Source organism: Heloderma suspectum, chromosome 6, assembly GCF_057233095.1.
Source record: "Heloderma suspectum isolate Gila_16-S chromosome 6, 16-S_ref, whole genome shotgun sequence".
NCBI classification, from domain to species: Eukaryota; Metazoa; Chordata; class Lepidosauria; order Squamata; family Helodermatidae; genus Heloderma; species Heloderma suspectum.
In genome coordinates, this window is record NC_139463.1 from 47,514,670 (window position 1) to 47,537,663 (window position 22,994).

The 22,994-nt window shown below is 42.7% G+C and overlaps 1 protein-coding gene across 4 annotated transcripts in view; it reads right to left on the bottom strand.

Annotated features, from left to right (window-relative positions):
* GFPT1 (glutamine--fructose-6-phosphate transaminase 1) overlaps nucleotides 1–22,994 on the bottom strand; it is a 72,878-nt gene that overhangs the window by 12,630 nt on the left and 37,254 nt on the right. For all 4 annotated transcript variants that reach the window (XR_014783771.1, XR_014783770.1, XM_084804205.1 and 1 more), the window contains 10 exons: nucleotides 21,599–21,704; nucleotides 19,105–19,268; nucleotides 15,314–15,409; nucleotides 15,009–15,106; nucleotides 12,615–12,735; nucleotides 10,675–10,832; nucleotides 7,463–7,577; nucleotides 4,150–4,277; nucleotides 2,321–2,488; nucleotides 476–637 (listed from right to left, as the gene is read on the bottom strand). Coding sequence is in view for 2 of the 4 variants with exons in the window: in XM_084804205.1 (XP_084660331.1) it covers nucleotides 476–637; nucleotides 2,321–2,488; nucleotides 4,150–4,277; nucleotides 7,463–7,577; nucleotides 10,675–10,832; nucleotides 12,615–12,735; nucleotides 15,009–15,106; nucleotides 15,314–15,409; nucleotides 19,105–19,268; nucleotides 21,599–21,704 (1,316 nt within the window). In the remaining 2 variants the exon portion in view is untranslated. The remainder of the gene's footprint in view (nucleotides 1–475; nucleotides 638–2,320; nucleotides 2,489–4,149; nucleotides 4,278–7,462; nucleotides 7,578–10,674; nucleotides 10,833–12,614; nucleotides 12,736–15,008; nucleotides 15,107–15,313; nucleotides 15,410–19,104; nucleotides 19,269–21,598; nucleotides 21,705–22,994) is intronic.

Below are 22,994 nucleotides of genomic sequence, written 5' to 3' on the forward strand. Positions count from 1 at the left end.
CCACCCATCTTGGACCCCTTTTCTCGTTAGAGTCGCTTGCCATGGGACCTTACTTATCATTGTTCTGAGTTTATTAAAATCAGCTTTCCTAAAATCCAGGGTACAGGTTTGGCTACACTTGGCTTTTGCTTCCTTTAGAACCACGAACTCAAGTATAACATGATCGCTTTCCCCCAGAGTTCCTGTAACTGCTACTTTATCCACTAAGTCATCTCTGTTGGTTAGGATCAAGTCAAGGATAGCCGATCCTCTAGTTCCTACCTCTACTTTCTGTAGGAGGAAGTTATCTACCACATAAGTCAGGAATTTCCTGGTGGGGCCATGTTTTGCAGAATTTGTCTCCCAACAAATATCAGGGAAACTGAAGAAATCGGTTAGCTCTTGCTGAGGAAAGACAGCTATTGAACTCACAGGATTAATGTGAGGAGGAAGCTGACAGGGAAGGAGAGAGAGATTTTTAAAGTGTGGTACTTACATCATAGCCTCTGAGGACTGCAAGGTGGAAAGCCAGGAGCTGTAAAGGGATAACGCTCAGGATCCCCTGCAGGCAGTCAACTGAGTGGGGGACTTTGATTGTTCGCTTATTGTTTTTGATAGTCTCAATATCTTCCTTATCACAAATCACAACAGGTCGCCCCTGCAAGGACCACAAGTGTCAAAAAATAACACACAAAGGAAAGGAGAAAGGGGAGAGGCAGAGAGAGGAGACCACTGACATGCCCCCTGAAATTCGATCTGCCACAACCTCCTTTTGTTTAAATTAAAAAGATACAAAATTAGATCGTCCTTGTAGGAGTGCAGTGGTTCCCATTTACTTTGGGAACTTGTTTCTATCACCACACTATTCTTGCATCAAAGCTGAGTAATATTCTGTCATCTTCAGAAAGGGGATATCTATATGCCACTTTGCCATCCTAAACAAAGTTAAAAATCAAATGTTCAGGTATTTACCACCATTTCTCTAGTTATTGGCTTATTTTAGTGAAAACAAGCAAAACAGATCAGATACGTCCCATTCCACTTTGTGGAAAATCTTAACAGCAAAAAAGGAGGCAAACTTCAAAAGCTGCTGAAGAAAATGGTATGTTTTATTAGAAAAAGGCCCCAGTTTTAACACAGACTATTTTCTTCAGCACCTATTGAGGTCTGTTTTGGGGGGGGGAGTGTGTGGAAGCGATGCTGGCCTCCCCACTTTTTTTCTTGAGAAATAGCACAAGCCAAAACAAATTTGCATTTTATTCATCATAAACCTAGTACTGATAAAAAAAAGAACTTGTTTGCACGCTCCAGAGCCAGTTTGGATGGTCACTGCCAAACTCTCCCTATATCGAGGAAATGAAAACTGCAGCTGCCTCTAAAAATTATTCTCTACTTTAAGTTTCTAGTTTGTATGTGCTGCACAGCAAGTATTCAACACTTTCTATATTCATATTTTCAATACCTACCTTCACAACCATGAAAGCTAAGGCCAAACTAGATGTGACAAGGGCTTATTCACATATCTGTTCTGTTCACAGATGGACTGGTTGGGGGGAAGACTAGCTTTTCAAGCAAGCGCAAGTGCAAGGGAGAGGAACTGACTCGCCCCTCCCCCCACACGCCTTATTTCGCTGCTCGCCACGACTTTAGGCATTTTCTCTCCTAGTCAAGTTCACGTCTGGAATTAGAGCAGGGCTGGAAGAAAAGTGCCTCAGGTGCAGAACTGCAGGGCAAGTAAGATGTAGAGGGAGGTGCTATAGCTCCCCTCACGAATGCTTTGCTTTTAATACAAAAATTAGATTGCACCCCCGCACATGAACAGGGCAAAGATGTGAACAAATGTGGCTGCTCATCACACGGGCACTGCCCCTAGAAACATCTGTAAAAGGGAAAGAACTGTCCAGCTTCAAACAGGAACCCGACAGGCTGCACTGGAGCACCTTGAGAACGTCCAGCTTGCCTGATCCCGCCCTGAACAGAAAGACTTCAAGATGAGCAGATGTAATATAATGCAAGTCAAACTATTGCTTGAGCAAATGCCAGCAGCTTTGGCTCCCATTTCTCCTGCTAAGAAAAGTCCTGGTTCCTTGGACCTAGCCTGGATTAAGTCAAAGCAGACCTGTCAAAGTGAGGGTGGGCTAAATCCCTAAATCAAATATTGATGGAGGAAACTCATGCCATATATGCTAACATTTCCAATTTCCCAGCCAAATATGACATACTTGAGAATGAGCAAGGTAAGAGTATAGGCGGGCCAGTATGTCCTACACCATGGCAAGCATCAGGGCCCCACTCTAAGCTGGGCTCTGAAATATCCGGGACGCTCCCCTTCTTCACTCACCTGCCGCGCAATAACTTGCTGTAGTGCATTCTGACACTTGGCGTACGTGTTGTCCCTCATGATGATCATGATTACAGGCATCAGTTTATCTACCAGTGCAAGGGGCCCATGCTTCAGCTCACCAGCCAGAATGCCTTCTGAGTGCATATATGTGATCTCTTTGATTTTCTAGGGAGAAGAAGCAGTGCCTGAGTCCAATCCTACAAACTCTCTGTCTACTTATTTTATTTATGTATTCAATTTATGAGTTGCCCTATAGTCAAAGCTCTCAGGGCGACATATATAATAAAAGCAAAAACAATAAAACCAATGATAAATGCCATTATAAAACCAATAATAGAACACATTAAAAGTATTATTTTTAAAAGAAGCAACGAAAATTCAGCTTTTAAAACAGATGAGTAACTGTGCGGCTAAAAAACAGAGACAATTTCAAAATGCAGCATGAAATGTATTCAAAACAAGCAATATTCTCTCTTCTGTTTTAGGCATTCCATGTGATTGTCATTAGCCATGGAGAACAAATTTGGGAAACTCTGTGCATGTGTGTGCATTTGCATTTTCTCTCATTTATTTAGAAATCCCTGAGCCAAGCCCAGCCACACTTCAAAATGTTCCCTTGGCTTATAATGCCAGTTTACCTCTCTTCCCTTTTCCCTGTACACAGTTAAGTTTGAGACACAACGAGGGGAGGGGTAAGGGGGAAATGGCAGTCAAATGCAGAGGGGTTCTCTAAGCTGTTCCTGACATGAATTCTGGAAAGAGTTTTTTATCCTCGACATTCAGTAGGTAGAAGTAAACCATTAGTAGAGTAGATTGGTCTGAGAATGCTAAGAAGCTTTCTCTGCAGAGAGCTAGGAATTTAGGAAGCGCTTTAGCCAGATGTCTCAACTGATGTTTTCCTTCCTTCCCCTCTGGAGAAAGGGGAGGGGTGGAAGGAAGGAAGGAAGGAAGGAAGGAAGGAAGGAAGAAAACCAGGGGTGCGTTCAGATGGAGGGCTCTTAGTTCTATCAACCAAAAACAATTGTGCAGCTTTTCCATTGTTTCCTCATTAACTATTTTTTGTAGAAAGAACAGATGGCAGAAGCAGTGGGAAAACATGGGGGGGGGCAACAATGTCTGGGCCCCCTGCAAAACTCTGTTGATGAGGCTGGGCAACTGCATGATAAAAGCCTTGACTGGGAACACTCTGCCAGTCAAGAGGGCTGGTGATGGTAGAGCAGTTCCCCTGGGGCAGATCTTTCCAGCTTTGGAGAGCCTCCCCCAAAAGGCTTAGATAAACCCAGGCCATCCTGATTGAGATGTGCATCCTAGATAAGGAAGGAACATGTTTTATGCTGCTTCAAAGACCAATATGGGTATTGCCAAGCCTCAGAAGCCTGTGGGAACTGAGTGGGAACTCTAATGGTCAGATGGGCTCAGGGCAGGGCTAAAGTCAGGTGATGACTCGCCAAGACAAAAGCAAACCACCACCCATGGACAGTGGCCTCAACTGCCTGTTGGTTGCTGCCTGACTGGAGACTGCAAACACAAACCAAGAAACCCACTCAAGGGATTTTGAACACTCTGTAGGTCTCAGAACCTGGCTGCATTCAGCTTAGTGGATCACTAGCTTTGCAGGCCTAATTTAAAACCTGCCCTGATTTCTGACCTTTAGAAATCCTAGTCTGTCCCTTCTAGATTCAAACTCTTTCTAGGCTAAGCCCTCTCTTCACAGCCACTAGGGATGTGCTTTTCAAAGTCTTTGGGATGAGTACCACGTCTGGCACTTAGAACTGTGGCACACGCAGTGTAAACCCTTTTTATGAAAGGAAGAAGAGACTCCTTACCAGAGCACCTTCCAGGCACGTTGCGTAGTGATAGCCACGGCCCATAATGAGGACCGACTTCTGGTGGTAAAGCTCTGTAGCCAGTTTCTGGATCTCATCATCCATGCTCAGCACTTCTTTAATTAAGTCTATCACCAGTAGCAAAAGGGACGCAAGATACAAAACACAGATGCAATTACACACACATTGCTTGCTCTCTGAAACAGCAGCCAGGTTCGCACAGAACACTAAGCCAGAATTTGCTGAGGATCCCAACTTATCGGTAATGAGGGGCATGGTTGTGTATGCTGTCCAATCCCTCCTGCTTGGCTAGAGATGTAAAATTTCCAGAAATGTTGAAGCCATGGAAAAAACACAATGGAAAAACCCCACCCCACCACCCCCTGGAAAAAACCCAGGAATTTGGGGAAAATTGAAAACTAAGCAAGACTTAGTTTTGGAATGGAAATAAGGAATGGAAGGAAGAATTATGCTGGGAATCTTACAGAGAGGATTAAAGAAAACATTTTCCCCATGGTTTCATTATTTCCACACATTTTATATTTCTAGTCTTCCTATAAAAGCGTTCTTATTACATAGTTTTTCAAAATAATTTTGGGGGGAGTAAAGGCTGGGTAACAATATATAAAAACCATGTCTCACATTCTAAAAGAAAATATTGCATAAACTAAAGCTGCTCAATTTTTCAGAAATAAACAAAAATGGCCTTTGGAAAAAATTAGAAAAGAATGGGGTTTTCTGAATTTTTCCTCTTTCTTCCCCCCAGGTCTTCGCATCTCTACACTTGGCCATTCCTGCAAGCAGGAGTGGCTACAGTAACCAGAAGCTTAGCAGGGCGGAAAAGCTTAGCATTGCCTACGAATCCTGACTCCTGGCATGTCTCTCCTCTAAGAAAGCAGAGTTTGAAGCATGAAGTTGGCTTATGAATCTAGCCCTGATAAAAGAGTGACAAGCCAGGGATCCAGGTTCAGATGTAATGCTAAGCTTTTCTGCCCTGATGCAGGAGCCAAGCAAGAACGAAGCAATCAGGTAGTATGCATCAGCAGTCTGGCTGAGCGTTTTGTGTGAACACAACCGGTTACTGGCATTTGGGAAGAACTACACTTGTGGTATTTAAAAACTGTAACAGGAAATGCACTACTCAGTGGGTCTTCAGGGCATAACTGTTACCAGTATCTGGAACCACCAAATTTTAAAAGGATTTTCATTAGCGCTAAAGTTGCGGGATGGAAGGTTGCTTTCCTAAAGCCTCTAACATAACTATGAAAACTGCTCTTGTAACCTTTAAGGTTGTGCACATTTTAGGATCTATGTGATAGCCACCCCCCACTGCCCCCAAAATGCCCCGAATAGTTTTTTTTTTAAATGTCTGCAAACAAAATGGTGTTTTGTTGCCGCTAAAAGGGTAACATTTAGCTTGGGGGTCAAATTTAACCATGTTTACGCTACTGAGTGCTATGGATGCAGTTTGCTACTGATTTTTAAAACTGCATTTAAATGTTATCTATTTTTTCCTTCCCAGTGTGGTCTAGGGGGGGTGGGCGTTGGGGGAGAGAAAATGGCCCCCAGATCTCCTGCAGTTGCCCAGTGCTTACCTATAGTATGCTTGTTGTAACAATTCAGAATTAAGATACACTGATTTGTGCAGTGTTTGCTGTGGCTTTTAAATAAAATTGTTCTGTTCTTTTGGAGAACAATTTCAGACACAATCAACTTCTCATCTCTGTGCAAGCCCACCTACTACAGCTGAAAAGTTTACCACAGATCTTATCTATTTCTTTTTACCCTGCCTTTAGGCCCTTAAAGAGGCTTATGTCATTAACTAAAAGCAAATTCAGTCAAAATGATAAAGTGAACAGAGCTATGAACCGCAGCCAGCTAAAATACAATTCTGCAGCAGGGGCAAAAAACCTTAAGACAATCCAAAAAAAAGGGCCCAAAAATCTACTACTGAAATCCCAATAAAAAAGGGACCAACTGGGCTTCCCAAGCCAGGGAGTTCCACAATCTGGGCACCACAAGCAAAAAGGCCGTACCACTCATCCCAACCAGTCAAACCTCTGATGATATGCAGATCATGCCTTAAGGTGACAACCAGAGAAGCACCCACCAAGACGTATTTTATGTTGATTTTTAGCCTTCCTGCTTAAGGGAGATGGGAGGAAAATTATTAGCCAGTTTTACTTGGTTTAACGTTTTAACTGTTTTAACCTTTTTACGCTTTGAAAAACTGAAACCCCAAATACTGTATCAGATCTGAATTAGTTTTGCTTTATTTTAATTACTGACTCCTGAATAAAGGGATAAAAAGCAACCCCAAGTTTCTGGATTGGGGATTCATTTAATCGAGGAAGGCACCTCACACTTGCTCCTCAGAAGAGCAACCCCCTTTTCTTCAGTCTATTTCCCCTTCTTGTTCCAGGGGGAGCGCAATAGAGCTTCCAGCACTCATAATTCAGCAGACACGGAAAGGTAACTCTTTGGACTAACTCCTAACCCCCCCGCCCCCGCAATTGGTCCATAAGCCAATTAACTCTTTTTTTCTATTTTTCCCAATACCCCACCTCAGGACCAGCTCCAAAACCCCCTGGCTTTGGAGCTTCCTGTTGCTTCTTTAAGCCTTTCCATCTGCTTTTTTCCAAAACCTCTGCATTTGCTCCAAATCACCTCCAAAACATCACCTCCAAAACACTCTCACAATTAAAAAAAAATATGTTTCCCACATTCAAATCATCCCAGGTTGAAACTTCTTTCCTCTACCCCCACTTCTTTCTTCCCCCTTCTTCATAATTAGCCACACACATGTACGTTGCTACACGGGAGCTCATGCTGACTGATCTGGGGCTGGCATTTGCCTCCTTCAAGGGCTAGTTTTGATTTACACTGTTTTAATTAACTGTCACACTTCCACCACCCCTTTTTGAACACAAACACTTCTCTGTATACCACTGTACCTAGCTTTACTGCTGATTTTTAAATGTTTATAATGTTATCTTTTAACCTTCTCAGTGTTAAAGTCTTTTGGATGCATGATTCTAATTCTGCTGATATAGGTATGATTCTAATTCCACTGTGTGATTTTAATTCATTTTAATTCTTTAACAAAGCAAATAATTGCTTTCAAGGATCTTGTCCATGGTTTCTGACACTCTCAGCTTGGGGATCAGGTTTTCCTGTGCACCTAGAGTTAAATGTCAAAAGATCCCTGACGTGTGTGCATCCTTTTATATATTAATGTGCATATACATCCATGTAAATTAGAGCATACAGAGAACCACATTTTGTCTTCACAGTGTGGGACATTTATACATACCTGGTAATAACTTGAGGCCTCGCATTATTTCTTTTCGTCTTTCTTGCATTGAAATTCTATCATCACACATCATGAGGGCAAACATCACTAGTGAAACAAACTGGCTTGTATAGGCCTATGGAAAAGAGAATGTCACTGTGAATAATTTGGAGGATTTGCTGAAATACTTCAAAGTATTCGAAATGGAGACCTTAATTCAGGAGGGCACTGCTGAGCTTACGGGTACCCTTAGGCCTTAACTACCACCCTAAAGCCTTACCTACCCTGGCAGAACCCTCCTAAACTGCATCAGAAGTCTCCTTCCAGTGAGAAAATGGGCACCAAATCCAAGATAACCCCATCGCCATCTACTGGTTAGCTGATTTTACCTCCAGCCAACAGGAGCCTGGCTATCACCAATCAGGTCTAGTTCATACCAGGCCAAAGTTTATATAAGGCTCCTGCAGCACAACAGCCTTGGTTACTCCTTCCCCTGCGGCCAAAGTTGAATGTGTGACTCCAAAAGGCAGTCACCCAGCCCCCTTCCTACCAGACCCAGCAATTGGGGGGGGGGGGGTGTCTTCTAGTCTGTGTGGGTAGTTAACCAGTTCTCCCAGCTCCCCAGACCAGGATAAGAACCTCCGCCTGTTCAGTGTGGAGACAGGAGAAGACCAGCTGTCGGGAGGAAGTGGGAGGCGCCTCCTAGTCTGGCTCCTGGCCAAGTCTCACTCCAAAAGAGCCTCCTGGCACACAGAGTGGGAGAGTAACCCGGTGTCTGAGGCACTGGATGGGAAGCTAGAGGGGTGATTTGCTAAGAACCCTAAATAGCCATTAAGTACAATAACTGCCTCTAATTTGGAGCTTCAACCACCACTGCCTAAAAGGAATATGTCATTCCTTCCAGTTCTATTAGTTGCCTTTTCAATTTTTAAACAAGTTACAGTTTCCCCAAGTAAGGATTGTCTGGGTTAACTTCAATTTCTTATCCTAAACGGTGATTACATTCGCCAGAAATGTAATCTCAAGTGGAAGAAGAATGTAATGTACAACATCTGCTTTTTCTGGGACACCGCCAACAGGCGCAGGAACACATCCATATGAAGGACTGCCTCCAACACTAAAATACAGGTATACGCTGCCTGAGCGTATAACACAATGGACGCATCCTGGACTTGGACTGTGAAGACCTGCGTCACAACCCCCCACAGAACTGGGTATCTGGTGAAGCAGATTCTGAAGTTCTTAATTTGCCTTTTGGGAAGTAACACAACTATTTCCAAGGGAGCTAATGAAGACTGAAATAAGTTGGGACCTTTGGCCGCAATGAACACCCAACACACCTGTACCAACAAGTGAACGCATACCATTGTAGCTAATGTAATATTGCAGCAATTCTCTAAAACACCTTTAAAGGAAGAAGCAGAAATAGCTTGGTCACTTTAAGGAAACCCAAGGGGGAAACTCACCAGGGTGCCTGTCTGACACACCTTACACACAGGATTGAGGACAGAAGGAATGGAAAAGAAAAGAAGGAGACGAGCGGCGGCCTGGAGGTCTGCAGAGGAAGCACGAACGATGAAGGGGTAGACAGGAGCCAGTGGACATGGCAGCTCTCTCTAAGCTGCAGCTCACACTGCAATGAGCAGCTGAATGGTGCAGCTACTTTAGGAAGCGCAGTGGGGCCTCAGGAGAGAGGGAGCATGATAAATCCCAGTGGGTAATGAGGGCATTTACTGAGACAGGGAGAGGAGCTCCCCATTACCTGCGACCTCTTTAAGCACTCAGAGACTCTTCTAATAAACAGGTACACAGAAACATATGGGTTTGAGTGTTATGATTTCAAGAAGCTCTTGCAGAATAATACAATATGCAAAATTAGTGGAGTTATACACTTATATGAAAATAATATATGCCAGGGGATTACCTAACATTTTACGTGTCATCCATATTCCCTTCCTTGTTATTCATAAGTGTGCCTTGATCTCAAACCCACACGGGAAATACTGTAGCCTGGTAGACTCGGACATCTGGAAAAGTTTCCTCAAAGAAACAAGGAAAACCCAGGCAAATTGCCAAAGCTTTAGGAATCCTCCATGACCAATAGCACAGATTAATGCTGGTATCAGCTGGCATTAAAACATTACTTTTCTACCTAATATTTTAATGTTTGCCTAAGCACAAATTCTTGGATGCAATGTAAAACCGAATTCAATGGCATGGCAAACACAGCATATGAACTGTGGGGCAGGGGGAAGAGGGGTCTGCAGAGGAGTAAAGGTAACTTTCTAATCGACCCTGAACACATACATCACAAGCCCCTACATGCATATTTCCAGTGAAACAGATGTACCAATTTTCATATTCCATCTCAAATTTTGCACCATAAAACAGTCCAACAAATCATTAATGCCATGACATTTATTGGAAAATACATAGCGCATAAACTGTATGAGCTGAAAAGCATTGTAACAACTCGCCTACAAAATTTATACCAACACAAAGTCAGTTCTTTCTCCTGCAAGATATAGATGTTCAAATAAAGTACTGTGCAAGAGCTCCAGACTTAGCAACATTGATTTATCTATTATGGACAACTGAACTGTGTTTTATTAGTGACTCAGAGCTGTACAGGGCTGCATATCAGATTCTGCAAACAAGAGTTTGGGGTCTGATGCCAACTATCAACTACTGGGAACACTGACAAATTGCCTACATTTGGAATGTCCAAACAGCATGAACAGAAAGATGGGGCTCCCCCGCTGCCCAAGACTCCAGGCTTGGAATCTCATTCCATACACTGTTGCTACCCCTCACTTTTCCACATTGTACCATCAGTGGGGTGCAGGAAATAGTGCTGGGCTTGGATGTGGGAGATCTAGGTTTACATTTCTACTAAGCAATGAAGCTTATTCACAGTTTTTTTTTCATCAAGTTACCACTCTCAGCCAAACTTACATTGCATGGCAGCATGCAAAGTGAAGGTATTTTCTCACATCTTTTGCATGTTGAGGTTAAATTGGAAAAGTTTATTTCCCTGTACCTACACCTCTCTTTGAGAAAAGCTATTTATTTCACTGTATAAATTCCAAATTCTACATGTACTCAAATATGGGATTCAAAATGGACAAGTGCATTACAACATGCACAAGACTACAGTATTCATTCATGCAACAACAATCGAAGACCTCTTGGTGCAGAGCATGAATACCTCTGACCTTACAAGGAACCCTCACCTTTGTGCTGGCAACCCCAATCTCTGGTCCTGCGTTGATATGCACCCCACAGTCTGTCTCCCGAGATATAGAACTACCAACGGTATTTGTGATTCCCACGGTGAGGGCTCCTCTCTCCTTACAGTACCGAAGGGCCATGAGCGTGTCTGCTGTCTCACCTGCCAAAAGAGGTGGATATTATCACAGTCAGCAGGCACTCTGCCACAGCGCAGAAGGAGCTGCAGTCTGGAAGCTAGGCCTGAAACCGAACCAGCAATTGGTTTTCAAGAACATTCCATTTGCTCATCACCATGAATACAATGCAGTGGAGATTCAACAATAACTGCTGAGTTTTACTGTTTTATTGTTGGCTTGTATTTTATGATTTGATGTTGTTTTGTTATTGTAAGCTGCCCTGAGAGTAGAAAGGCGCTGTAGAAATCATTAAAGAAATAAATAGAACAGAATAAATTTTAGTGACAACTGCATTGTGAACTGCAGCCACATGATGAGAGGATAAATTGCAGATGTGTTATCGATTTTTAAATTCTACCCAACTAGCACTGTGTTTCTGGAACGCTGCAAAGTGCAAGAATAAATTATGTAGATACTATCACTTTGCATCCTGACTGTACAATCAAGAGTAGCAAACTCCACTGAAATGAATGTGATTTGAAACTTTTTACTGCTACATTCTAGAAAGAAATGTCTCTGCTCATGTACCTTCTGCACAATCCATTGGCCCCAAGTGATTCTGGACTGATCTAAGTGGCGGGGGGGGGGGGGGAGAGAAGGGGCATGCAGTAGTTAAACAGTAATGATAACTACTTAAACTAATTTGTTCGTAGTTAACTATTGTCGTGCACTTACAATAATAATTACTTTCATCCATTAGGAAAGCTGCCTATTTAAATAATTAATCACTCACTATCATACTGAAAACCTTATATAAATACCAAAAGAAATATAAGATCAGTCCGTCAAAGAACACAGGCATGCCTGAAGTTACCAGCAGAGGGTGTCAAACCCTCCCCCACCTTCCATTCCTACAGCTAGTTGCTAGAACTATGAGCAGCATTTCTAAGAGCGGTGGCTACAGTCGGAATATTTTAGCATTGGCCTGGCCTAGGAAGAAAGCAACTGCTCAAGGGGGTGGGGTGTGTGAGAAGACTTGCATTGAGTTTGCTATTTACAGGCCTGCTTTGACAACTTTATAGGACTCAAAGAAAGAAGATTCCACTTGCTGTTATTAGCTTTTACTCCACAGAACAATTTGAACAGATTATATGAGTAAATGTCTAAAGTTTCTTAAACGTTAACTTCTGTTAATATTATAATTTCCAGCATGAGGTGGGCAGGCAGATATAAAAAACTAGCTGAAACTATTTTACTACTTCAAAGTAATTCCAATTACTTTTACTGTAGTGTAATTAATTAGTTAAAACTGCTTTTGGGGGGGAAAAGAAGGTAGCGTGCAGCGGTGCACCCATATGGTTTAATCTGTAGCTGATATCAGAAGTTTAGTATTAAGTGCATAATTCAGTCTCTCCCACCAAAGTATAGATATACTTTATTTCGCTACGTTCTCTCTGAGTTTCTTCTTAGCTTTTAATCTTGTACCTAGAGTGAAAAATACCTTTTGCCCAGGAAAACTTGCACATATCCTGAGCTAAGCATGCTGAACTCGGCAGCAGCACAGAGCCGTGGCCATTAAAAAAACCCACTCTCTGTGTGAGAGTGGGGAGGGCTGGTCAAGAAGCACCTTGTACTACAAGCTCCTGTAGGGAAAAAGTTGACTTCATATGTGCTCATGGTCCAGTTGACTAACAGCCTTCCTCCTCTGTGCCAGCAAGTGTCAAAGGTTATACACTAAACTGCCTGCTGACCTACCCTAGTAAGAGCTCTTCTTCAGTTGTTCTTAGTCTGTTGATCTGCCCACCTGCCCAGGTCAAAGACCATACCTGACTGGCTGATGAAAAAGCACACATCATCTCTGAAGACTGGAGTATTTCTGTCCAAGAAATCACTGGCTAGTTCTACCATGACAGGCAGTTCAGTCAGTTCTTCTAGCACTTGACGTGTCTGGTTAAAAAAAGAACAGAGGGAAGTCACATACTTCTCAGCCTATGCAGCTGTATGGCAGATTCCGGAGGGGATACCCTTTTCCTGCATTCAGCCTCCATCTTGGTATCATTAGAAAAAATGAGCAGGGAAAAAAGATGTTATTTTAACTTTCATATTAAATGCAAAACCAAAAAAAGTGTCCAACGTCAGCACTTTTCAAACGTATCCACACAGACAGAGATTTTGGGGGATATAAAAGAAACCTTTCAAGTTTTCCAGAAAAAAAGTTTTAAGAAAAATATGATTTACTAAATTTAATCAAATATAGTTTGGGTAAACTAGTTTGTTGCCAGAAATGAACCAGCAAACTAAGATTTGTGACCATCTTCCAAACCAGAATTGGAAACCCATTTCAACCTTGTCTTCTAGTAGGTTTCCAGTTTTGTTTTGGATGGCAAATGTAAGCCTTAGTTTACCACTTCAGATGTACTAACACACTACGGTTCACCTAAACAGGGAGGCAGGGAGGAAGTCAGACCACGTGAGCCCAAGGCATGGACCCAATAACCAAACCAGCCCAAAGCCTCTAACAGTCCAATCCCAACCACACTTAAGGGGGAGGGCGGAGCTGCACAATTCCTGTGGACAAGGGAATACCATTGCAGGGCAACAGATCTTTATACGCTCAGGCTGATAATCGATCATCTCGTTGAAAACTTAGAACAGAATAGAATCATAGAATAGTAGTAGGGTTGGAAGGGGCCTACAAGGCCATCGAGTCCAACCCCCTGCTCAATGCAGGAATCCGTCAGAGCATCCCTGACAAATGGCTGTCCAGCCTCGTCTTGAAGGCCTCCAGTGTGGGAGAGCCCACCACCTCCCCAGGTAATTGGTTCCATTGTCGTATTGCTCTTACAGTCAGGAAGCTTTTCCTGATGTTCAGCCGGAATCCGGCTTCCTGTCACTTGAGCCCATGATTCCGTGTCCTGCACTCTGGGATGATCGAGAAGAGATCCTGGCCTTCTTCTCTGTGACAACCTTTCAAGTACTTGAAGAATGCTATCATATCTCCCCTCAGTCTTCTCTTCTCAAGGCTAAACATGCCCAGTTCTTTCCATCTCTCTTCATAGGGCTTTGTTTCCAGTCCCCTGATCATCTTTGTTGCTCTCCTCTGAACCCTCTCCAGTTTGTCTGCATCCTTCTTAAAGTGTGGTGCCCAGAACTGGACACAGTACTCCAGATGAGGCCTAACCAGTGCTGAGTAGAGGGGAACTAGTACTTCCTGGGATTTGGAAGCTATGCTTCTATTAATGCAGCCCAAAACACCATTGGCCTTTTTTTTGCAGCCACATCACATTGTTGGCTCATATTCAGCTTGTGATCGACAACAATTCCAAGATCCTTCTCGCTTGTAGTGTGGTTGAGCCATGTATCCCCCATCTTGTAACTGTGCATTTGGTTTCTTTTTCCTAGGTGCAGAACTTGGCATTTATCCCTATTCAATGTCATTCTGTTGTTTTCTGCCCAGCATTCCAGTCTATCCAGATCACTTTGAATTTTGTTTCTGTCTTCCAAAGTATTAGCTATCCCGCCCAATTTTGTGTCATCAGCATTCCCTGCACCTCCACCTCCAAGTCATTAATAAAAATGTTGAAGAGCACTGGGCCCAGGACTGAGCCCTGCGGTACCCCACTCGTTACCTCTCCCCAGTTGGAGAAGGTCCCATTGATAAGCACTCTTTGAGTCCGATTCTGTAGCCAACTGTGGATCCACCAGATCGTTGTTTCATCTAGCCCACTTTGAGCTAGTTTGCTCATCAGGATATGATGGGGCACTTTGTCGAAAGCTTTGCTGAAGTCGAGGTATATGATGTCTACAGCATTCCCACGGTCTACAAGGGAGGTTACTTGAGCAAAAAATGAGATCAGATTTGTCTGGCAGGACTTGTTTTTGACAAATCCATGTTGGCTTCAAGTAATCACGGCATTGTTGTCAAGGTGCTTCCAGATGGATTCCTTTATCATGGTGCACTTATAACTTGGTGCATTTGAGGGTTGCTTTCAATTTCAGGAGGATCTTTGTTTCATTTAGTACATTTCTGTGTTGCCCAATACAGGCACCCTACGTGGACAGGCCTCTCTTATAAGGGGCCATCACAGCAACATACACAATCAGCAGCAACTCCACCCCCTACAGCATCAGACGTATTTTTCTGGCATAAGACATAGTTATAATTTGTTCAACATGTTTGAAATGCTACTTAAAAGGAAAATATGAAGTCAGCCACTTACTGCAACTCCAGCATGATAACTTGTCCCACAAGCAATAAGGATGAGACGCCGACATCTCTGGATCTCCTTAATGTGATCTTTCAAGCCCCCAAGATTTACTGCAGATGGAAAGGTTTGGGGATTAAACATAGCACTTAGAGAAACATAAAATACAACATTTCAACAAAGAACTTCAGGATTATTTTGTCAGTGTGCAAGAAATGACATGCAGTGCTTCCACCCCTCCACCTACAAGACAAAGGGCTATATAACATTTTTAATAGTCAAACAAAAAAATACAATTGCAATACTTTTGTTTTAATTACCAGTGTAGTCATCAAAGTTGACTCTTCCTCTCATGGTGTTAACAACAGATTCCGGTTGTTCAAAAATTTCCTTTTGCATGAATGAACTGAAGTTACCTTTAAAAACAACAACAAAAGGTATACTGGATGGAAACAATGCTGCCATTTTGATTTAGTTGATAAAAGCACCCAAAAAAATGCAGCATCAGCTCAGCAGAGAAGTCCATTTTCGTGTCTTCCAAAATACAAGGAACGAGCTAGAGGCAGGATGTAAAGTCTAGCCCTCCCCGTTCTTGAGAAAGGGTGCTAGCTGTGCTACACAGCACCAAAGTGACACGTTCCCAGCCTGGATAGCTCACAGCGGGGCTCAGCAACTAGGGGCTATGGAATTATATCCATCCTCCTGGGGGCCCCCATATGCACCGAGCTCATGGCAGAGAGATGTGCAAACGAAACAGTGGCTGTGGTAATGGGACTTCCTGGAGACCCACTTGAAGGGAACAGAAATGCCTGGCCCCCAGCATTCCATGCCCTCCTCAGAACACCAGATTAGACAGACAAGGCAGATGAGAGATGGATGGATACAGGGGAGTCAGGAAGAAAGGAAGACAGGGCTAAAGTGATATGAAATCCCTGATGTTTGGGCTCTTTCATTATTGGAATCATAATACTTTCTAAAGCTGGAAGTTCATTACAAATATATCACGTATTTTTTATTACACCTAGGGGAAGATACTCGTTCAAGTTATTATTTAAAATGGAGTAAATTCTACAAATTGAGTTACCATTGGAAAAATGGATTAATCATTGGAATAAATTTGATACTTATACTGCTGCTTCAACATTAAGGGAGAACTGTGTCAAAATGTTATCTCTGTAGTACCTAGCATATGGATGCACGGACTGTGTAAAATCCGCTCCATCTGTGTTTCACGGATTGTAAGGTGCCTTTTATTCCGTCATCCGCCAACAGACAGATGCGAATTTTTTTTCATTGTGCAGAAAAATAAGCAAATAATTACGTGTTTACATAATTTACCTTAGTACGTAACATTTACCATATTGGCCCCCGCATTCCATTCAATGTTTCCTCAGCAGAAACTTATGTATTTTCCTATGAATTTATATATGTAAATTTCAGGAAAGTAAAAAAAAATCATCCGAAAGTCCATGGACTCCTTGTGGTCTGAGGGGGTCACTCCGCAGCAGATTACGCAGGTCGGATTCTTGGAAACCTGAGCTCATTTTAGTCCGTCTCGAATTTCTCCAGCATCCCTAACCTAGCAAGTACTTTCAAAACAATATAGATCAGTGCATGGAAACAGGAGGCTTTATTCACTGGTGGTGGACCTGAACTAAAGCAAAGAATTATAGCTATTTATGATCAATAAGACTTTAAAAGTGAATCTGACCTTGGACCCCAAATTATGTTTACTGATATGTCTAAAAGGTCACCAAGGATTTTTTTAAAACCCTACTGTTCCACATGGTCTTGCAGATAATTTACACTTAGTATTGGAAAACTACAAAAATTCCAAGGTTGATTAAAATCTTGTTTTAAATGCGTTATCAATAGGACAGTGTTAAGCAAAGGTTATGTAAATTTAATATATTTAGAAAAGAATGGATGTACTTCAGAATCTTTTGGAACATCAAACAGAATGTAGGAAGAAGAAACCCTTTTCTTTCGTTATAATGGGTTAGATGAAGACTAAGACCACAACCCTTCAACACACTTGTTGTTGCTGTTCAGTCGTTCAGTCGTGTCCAACTCTTTGTGACCCCATGGACCATAGCACGCCAGGCCTTCCTGTCCTGCGCTCTCTCCCGGAGTGTGCTCAAGTCCATATTCATTGCATCGGTGATGCTATCTAGCCATCTCATCCTCTGCCGTCCCCTTCTCCTTTTGCCCTCAGTCTTTCCCAGCATCAGGGTCTTTTCCAGAGAGTTTTCTCTTCGCATTAGGTGGCCAAAATATTTGAGCTTCAGCTTCAGTATCTGTCCTTCCAATGAGCAGTCAGGGTTGATTTCCTTTAGGATTGACTGATTTGACCTCCTTGCAGTCCAGGGGACTCGTAAGAGTCTTCTCCAGCACCACAGTTCAAAAGCATCACACACTTAACTAGGAGTAAATCCCAATGAAATCAATGGGACTAATCTCTGAATAGACAGGTACAGATTGAGTCTGCGTGATACGCCAACCAAGGATGGTTTGTTTTCCTGAACAAACCATAGTTGGTTAGCATGTCGTGCAAATCCAGACTGTGCTTCTTAAGGTGGCCTGTTTTTCCCAAACAACCCACCCTGAGAACCCACGGTCTGTAGAATGGGTTACTTTACACATGATGGGTTGGTGTGACATCTGCCAACCCATCAAGGGTAAAGGGCACTGGGCAGTGAGCCACTTGGCAAAAGCAGCAGAAACCCCTGCCACTCTTGACTAGCGGGGCCGTGATCACTATTTGCAACTGCAGGTAAATATACTCTTTCCTCCTTACCAGTGACAGCCCCTCCAATGGTGCCCAAATGGCACCTTGGAGGGGCTTTCACCCACTTCCTTCACCCCCTCCAATCCCCCCTTCCTGGCCCCGATCATGATTGTGGTCTGGTCCCTTTTTTATTATGGTTTGTGCAAATATGGGACCAGGAAATTTTTTTTTAAAGGGACCTGATTCCAATTGGAGGCAGGAAAGGGGACGTGGCAGAAGACAAGATGGGTCTGCTGCCAGGTCCCCTAGGGTGGAGGACTGAGGGGAAGGGAGGGGGACGATTGGGCAAACAACCCACCCATGGTGAGTTTTTTGCCTGATCATGTGGTGGATCATGTGGTGGTTCACACGTCACCATGGGTGGCGTGTGAACAGTCCCATAGGATTGTACTGAACATAAGTTAAACTTAAGGCCCACTAATTTCAGTGGGAGCTAAGTGAAGACATGACTAACTTACAGCATAATCCTATTCATGTCTAGTTAGAAGCTGCACTGAGTTCAATGGGACTTAAGTGTGCATTGCAAGATTACAGCCTTAGTCTGGATTCAATCCAATATCATACTTTTCTTTTTCACTGACTTGTAAAAAATATTTCCTTGTTTGTTTATTTACAACTGTATTCTAAATTTCACCACTAAATTCTATCGCTGCACCATCAATGTGTATGGCACTTTACAGAGTACAGGTCCCTTCCCTGAGGAGCCTGCAATTTAAAATGAAGAGGGAAGAGGGAAACAACAGTTGCTTTAATTCAGTTGCTTCAATTGCACATGCTTAGACTTGGTTACAGGCTAAGCTACAGAGTAGGGCCTGGGAATTAGTAGGTTGAGCCAACGCCTTCATGGAAAAGGTGGGTTTTGAGGAGAGATTTGAGGAGAGGTAGCAGTATCATGTAGGTGTTCTGGGAGGCAGTTCCAAACACATGGGGTAACAAGGAAGAAAAAGCCAAGTCTTTTGAGGGAGCAGACTCCTGGACAGTTGAGGATAGCAGAGCTGGAGGACCAAAGATCACAGTCAGATATGTATTTTTTTAATTAGCAAATAATAAATATTTAAGTTCCAGGACTAGAGTGGTTTGGAACAGGCTTTGTTAAAAGAATGGAGCTTGGAAAGGGTGCACCGCAAGAGTCTTGCTTTCAGTCCTGGGGGCCCAAACTATAAAACATCTCTTTTAAAAACACTTGGATCAATGTACAGCTCCATTCTTAGTTCTTAATTCCCTATTGACAGGGAGCCATGAACCTGTGGAAAGGAGCCTGGCATGGGGGGAAGAAAGGTTAGTGAAGTTCACACACACACACACACACACACACACACACACCCTTCATGATCTGCTGAAGTTCCATCTGCAGAGTCTGAACAGCACGCCCAGGGTGATCAGCAGCTGTGCGTTTGATTCGATGAATGGAGAGGCGACCATCCACAACAGCTGCCACATCATCATCCTCCAGAAAAATCACTCTGTTGGTGTGTTCAATAACTGCGCTGTAAGAGAGTTCAGAATGGTTCAGCTTCCATCTATAGAAACATGGAGAGGAATCTGGAATACTATGCTTATGACCAAACTCACAACTTGCAAGAATCTGCGGGAAGGAAAGATTCATTGAATAAAAACCTTTTACAAATTAGACTCTATCCAATACTGAAATCAAATTAGATCCAGAGAACTTAAAGTGTATTGGTTATATTATCCATGATGTAAGAGCTGAGTTGTCCTTATGCAAGATGTAAGTCTTGAATTTTTATTTAAAATTCACAAGTAAAGAAAGAATGGTGCTGAGTGGGGATGGGGTATCAAAGACAACCTTAATACTATGCAGTGTATTTGGACTTCTTTTCCATCTTTATCGATCAAAACTAATATAAAGGAAGCACAATACAATCTTCTGAATAGGTTATACATTACTCTTGCAAGGCTTCACCTAACACATCCAAATTATAGTCAATACTGTTGGAAGGAGTGTGGTCACATTGTTTCATACTTTCATCTTTGGTGGGAATGTTCTACAACGCAGGAGTTTTGATTATGGTTACTGATTACTGTCAGGAATTTCTTCACATTAGACTACTGGTAACTCCTCAAGCAATGCTGCTTCATCTTTTTGAACCTAATGATCCCAGATTCCTTCTTAAGCAATTGTATATAGCTGCAAAGTTATGTATAGCATATAACTGGAAGTCTCCAAAGCAACCAACTAAAGAGCAGTGGATTAATAAAATTTGGGAGACTATGAGTATCTATAAACTTATTCAGCAAGTGCAGCAAGCAAGGAATCCTAACTTGAAGAATGATATTATGGCACCATGGTTTCCATTCATTTCCTATGTTGAAGTACTTCAAACTTTTGACAAAGTTCCCACTAAGTACAGTTGCCTGTATTTTTCTAATTAATATGCACAAACACACAAAATGACATGCACTTGAATGTGCTCCTTTTATATGTTGTAGAGCTTGTATTTTTTACTTTCCGGTGAGAGCAATCCTATGTCTAGCAGGCCATAGGATATGCTCATTTCGGGAACCAACCTTGGAGCCTGCGCTCTGAGGTCGGTTGCCAGAAAACCAACTGCCCCTCTCGTCCATGCTGCCTTGGAGGCAGCGCAGAGAAGCCCTGTCCTCCGTGCTCGCAAGAGGAGAGTGGAGCAACTGAAAGCGGGCAGGGCTGGGGGCATTCCGGGGCAGGGAGAGTGGAGTTGCGCGAACGACACATCCAACATGTCATACGGCAGCTTCCTCTCCTGGTTGGGCCCCCCGCTGCTAGACAGCTGAAAATGGCTGTCCAGTGAAAAACAGCAAGGCAGGAGAGGCACGGAGGGAACGATCTCCCCATGCCTCTCCTGCCTTGCTTTGGATAGGCGGTCACCTTCAAGTTCGGAGACAGCCAGCTATGTTCCATAAGCGTATCAGTTATAGACTAAGATCTATAATGAGTGAATTCCTTTGTTTCTTTAGTGGTTTTGATTTATTATTATGTACATTCTTTTTTTTGTTGCCCTTATTTTGTTAACCTTATTTCAAAATAAAATAAAATTTCATGATAAAAAAGAGTCTGCAATTGAACATGTTCACTTAGTTATTTTACTGTAATTGACTTTTCAGTTTCTGCAGAATTTTTTTTCATTTAATTTTTATCCTATCATTCCTTCAAGGAGCTCAGAGCAACATACATAGTTTCCTGCCCCCATTTCATTCTCACAACCACCCTAGGAAGGAGGGTTAGGCCGAGAGATAGTGACTGGTCTAAGGTCACTTAGGGTGCAATTCCATGCATGTTTAGACAGAAGAAGTCCTACAGCTCCCAGCATTCCTCAGTCAGCCATGCTGGCTGGGGCATGTTGGGAGTTGTATGACTTTTTTCTGTCTATAAATGCATAGGATTGCACTCATAGGAAGTTTCAAATCCCCACTCAAGCCATGAACTCAAGTCTCCCTGGTCCTAATCTACCAACACCACCTCCTTGGCTCTAGGATTATCAGAAACTCTAGTTCTTCTTAGATAAAGAGCACTTGGCCTTACATATGCTCAATTTATTCATACCCATTTCCCCTTTTAACTGGAAGCACACCAGGAAACATATGTTAGGAATATTTAGTGTTAGAAAACATATGCTGCAATATTTAACTTGTACTACTTGCAAGTGACTAAAATATTTATGCAAGCCATCCATCATTCTGTAGCTCATGAACTACTTTCTTCTCTGGCCCTCATTCTGGAACTGGTGGTTCACCGTTGCTTGCATTCAGCCCCTGTGCCAAGTAGGAAGCCAGCAACAAAACCAAGACTACTCCCATCAAGTATTTCAGTATCACCGACCTAGCATCAGATGCAAAGTAGTATTCCACGGCTTTCTCTTCAACAGGGAAAAGGCAAGTGGTACTGTCAACACGGGAGAGGCTGCAACTTCCCTTCTTGTCCTTGCCTGCAATATGAGAAAGCTTGATTAGCTGTCATTAACAGCACACAGCAACATACAGCAAACGAACACAAACCATTCCTTTGATAAAACTCACCCAAAGTCACCAAGTCATAGTACCAACATGAAGCATTACTTTTTAAACGTCCTTGCTGGCATAGGAATATTCCTGCACAAGTGCCAGTAAAGGAAATGGAAAATATGCAAGAGCAGCGTCACCTCTTTGCATTTCAATGGAATTTATGCCTTTCCATGGATCCTGCCTTGTGTGAGTTTTGGTTAAGAAAGAAGGATGTGAATCAGCTGAAAACCTGTGTGCGGGTGGGGGTGGAGCAAACATATCAAAATGATAATCTAGTTGTTTTTGAGGCCACAATTTAACTAACTTAATCACATTCAGGCCTTCCAGTGGGCAATTTTTAATCCATTCTGCATACATAACACTTACAACACTTTGGGGATTTGTTCTATTGTTTTTTACTAGCAAGAAGATGATATTCAAGTTAGGTCAGATGTTCCCAAACTAAAATTCAGCTTGGGTCATGGTTACCCAGGCATCTGTATAATGGGAATAAACATAAGTACACTTATTTATTTGTTACATTTCTATACTGCCGATTTCTATTCTGCCAATAGCAGAAGCTCTCTGGGCGGTTCACAGCAATTAACTTTGCAGGGCGTTTTGGTCTAGCTGTTAATACTGGTTTCCTACTAGGCTGCAGTTATCAAAACCACTTAGCTCCAATCCCGGAATACTTTGCTGAAGACAACCGGGCTAGCTGGAGTAAATGTTTTATGAATCACACTTCAGGACAGGCTTCCCCAACCTGGTGCCCTCCAGGTGTGTTGGACTATAACTCCCATCATCCCCACCCACAGTGCCCTTACTGGTGGGGATGATGGTAGTTTTAGTCCAACACCTTAGGAGGAAGATGAATCTATTTTCTAGAGGGAATAGTGGCTGAACAGTTCCTGAAACAGTCTTGATATTGAGGAGGACTCCCCAACTGTCAAAAATACTAGGTCATTTGGCAATCAGAGCTAGAGAAAATATCTAAATGTTCTGTGAATGTTCATGTGTTGTGTTCTACCTGTACAAAAATGATCAAAAGAAGTACTGACCATGGAACAAGCTGCTGTTTTTAAAGTCAAGGGATAGTATCCAATGTTAGTCCTACATAGAGTAAATCCATTGAAATGAATGAGACTTAACTTAGAATCATAGAATAGTAGGGTTGGAAGTGGCCTACAAGGCCATCAAGTCCAACCCCCTGCTCAGTGCAGGAATCCAAGTCA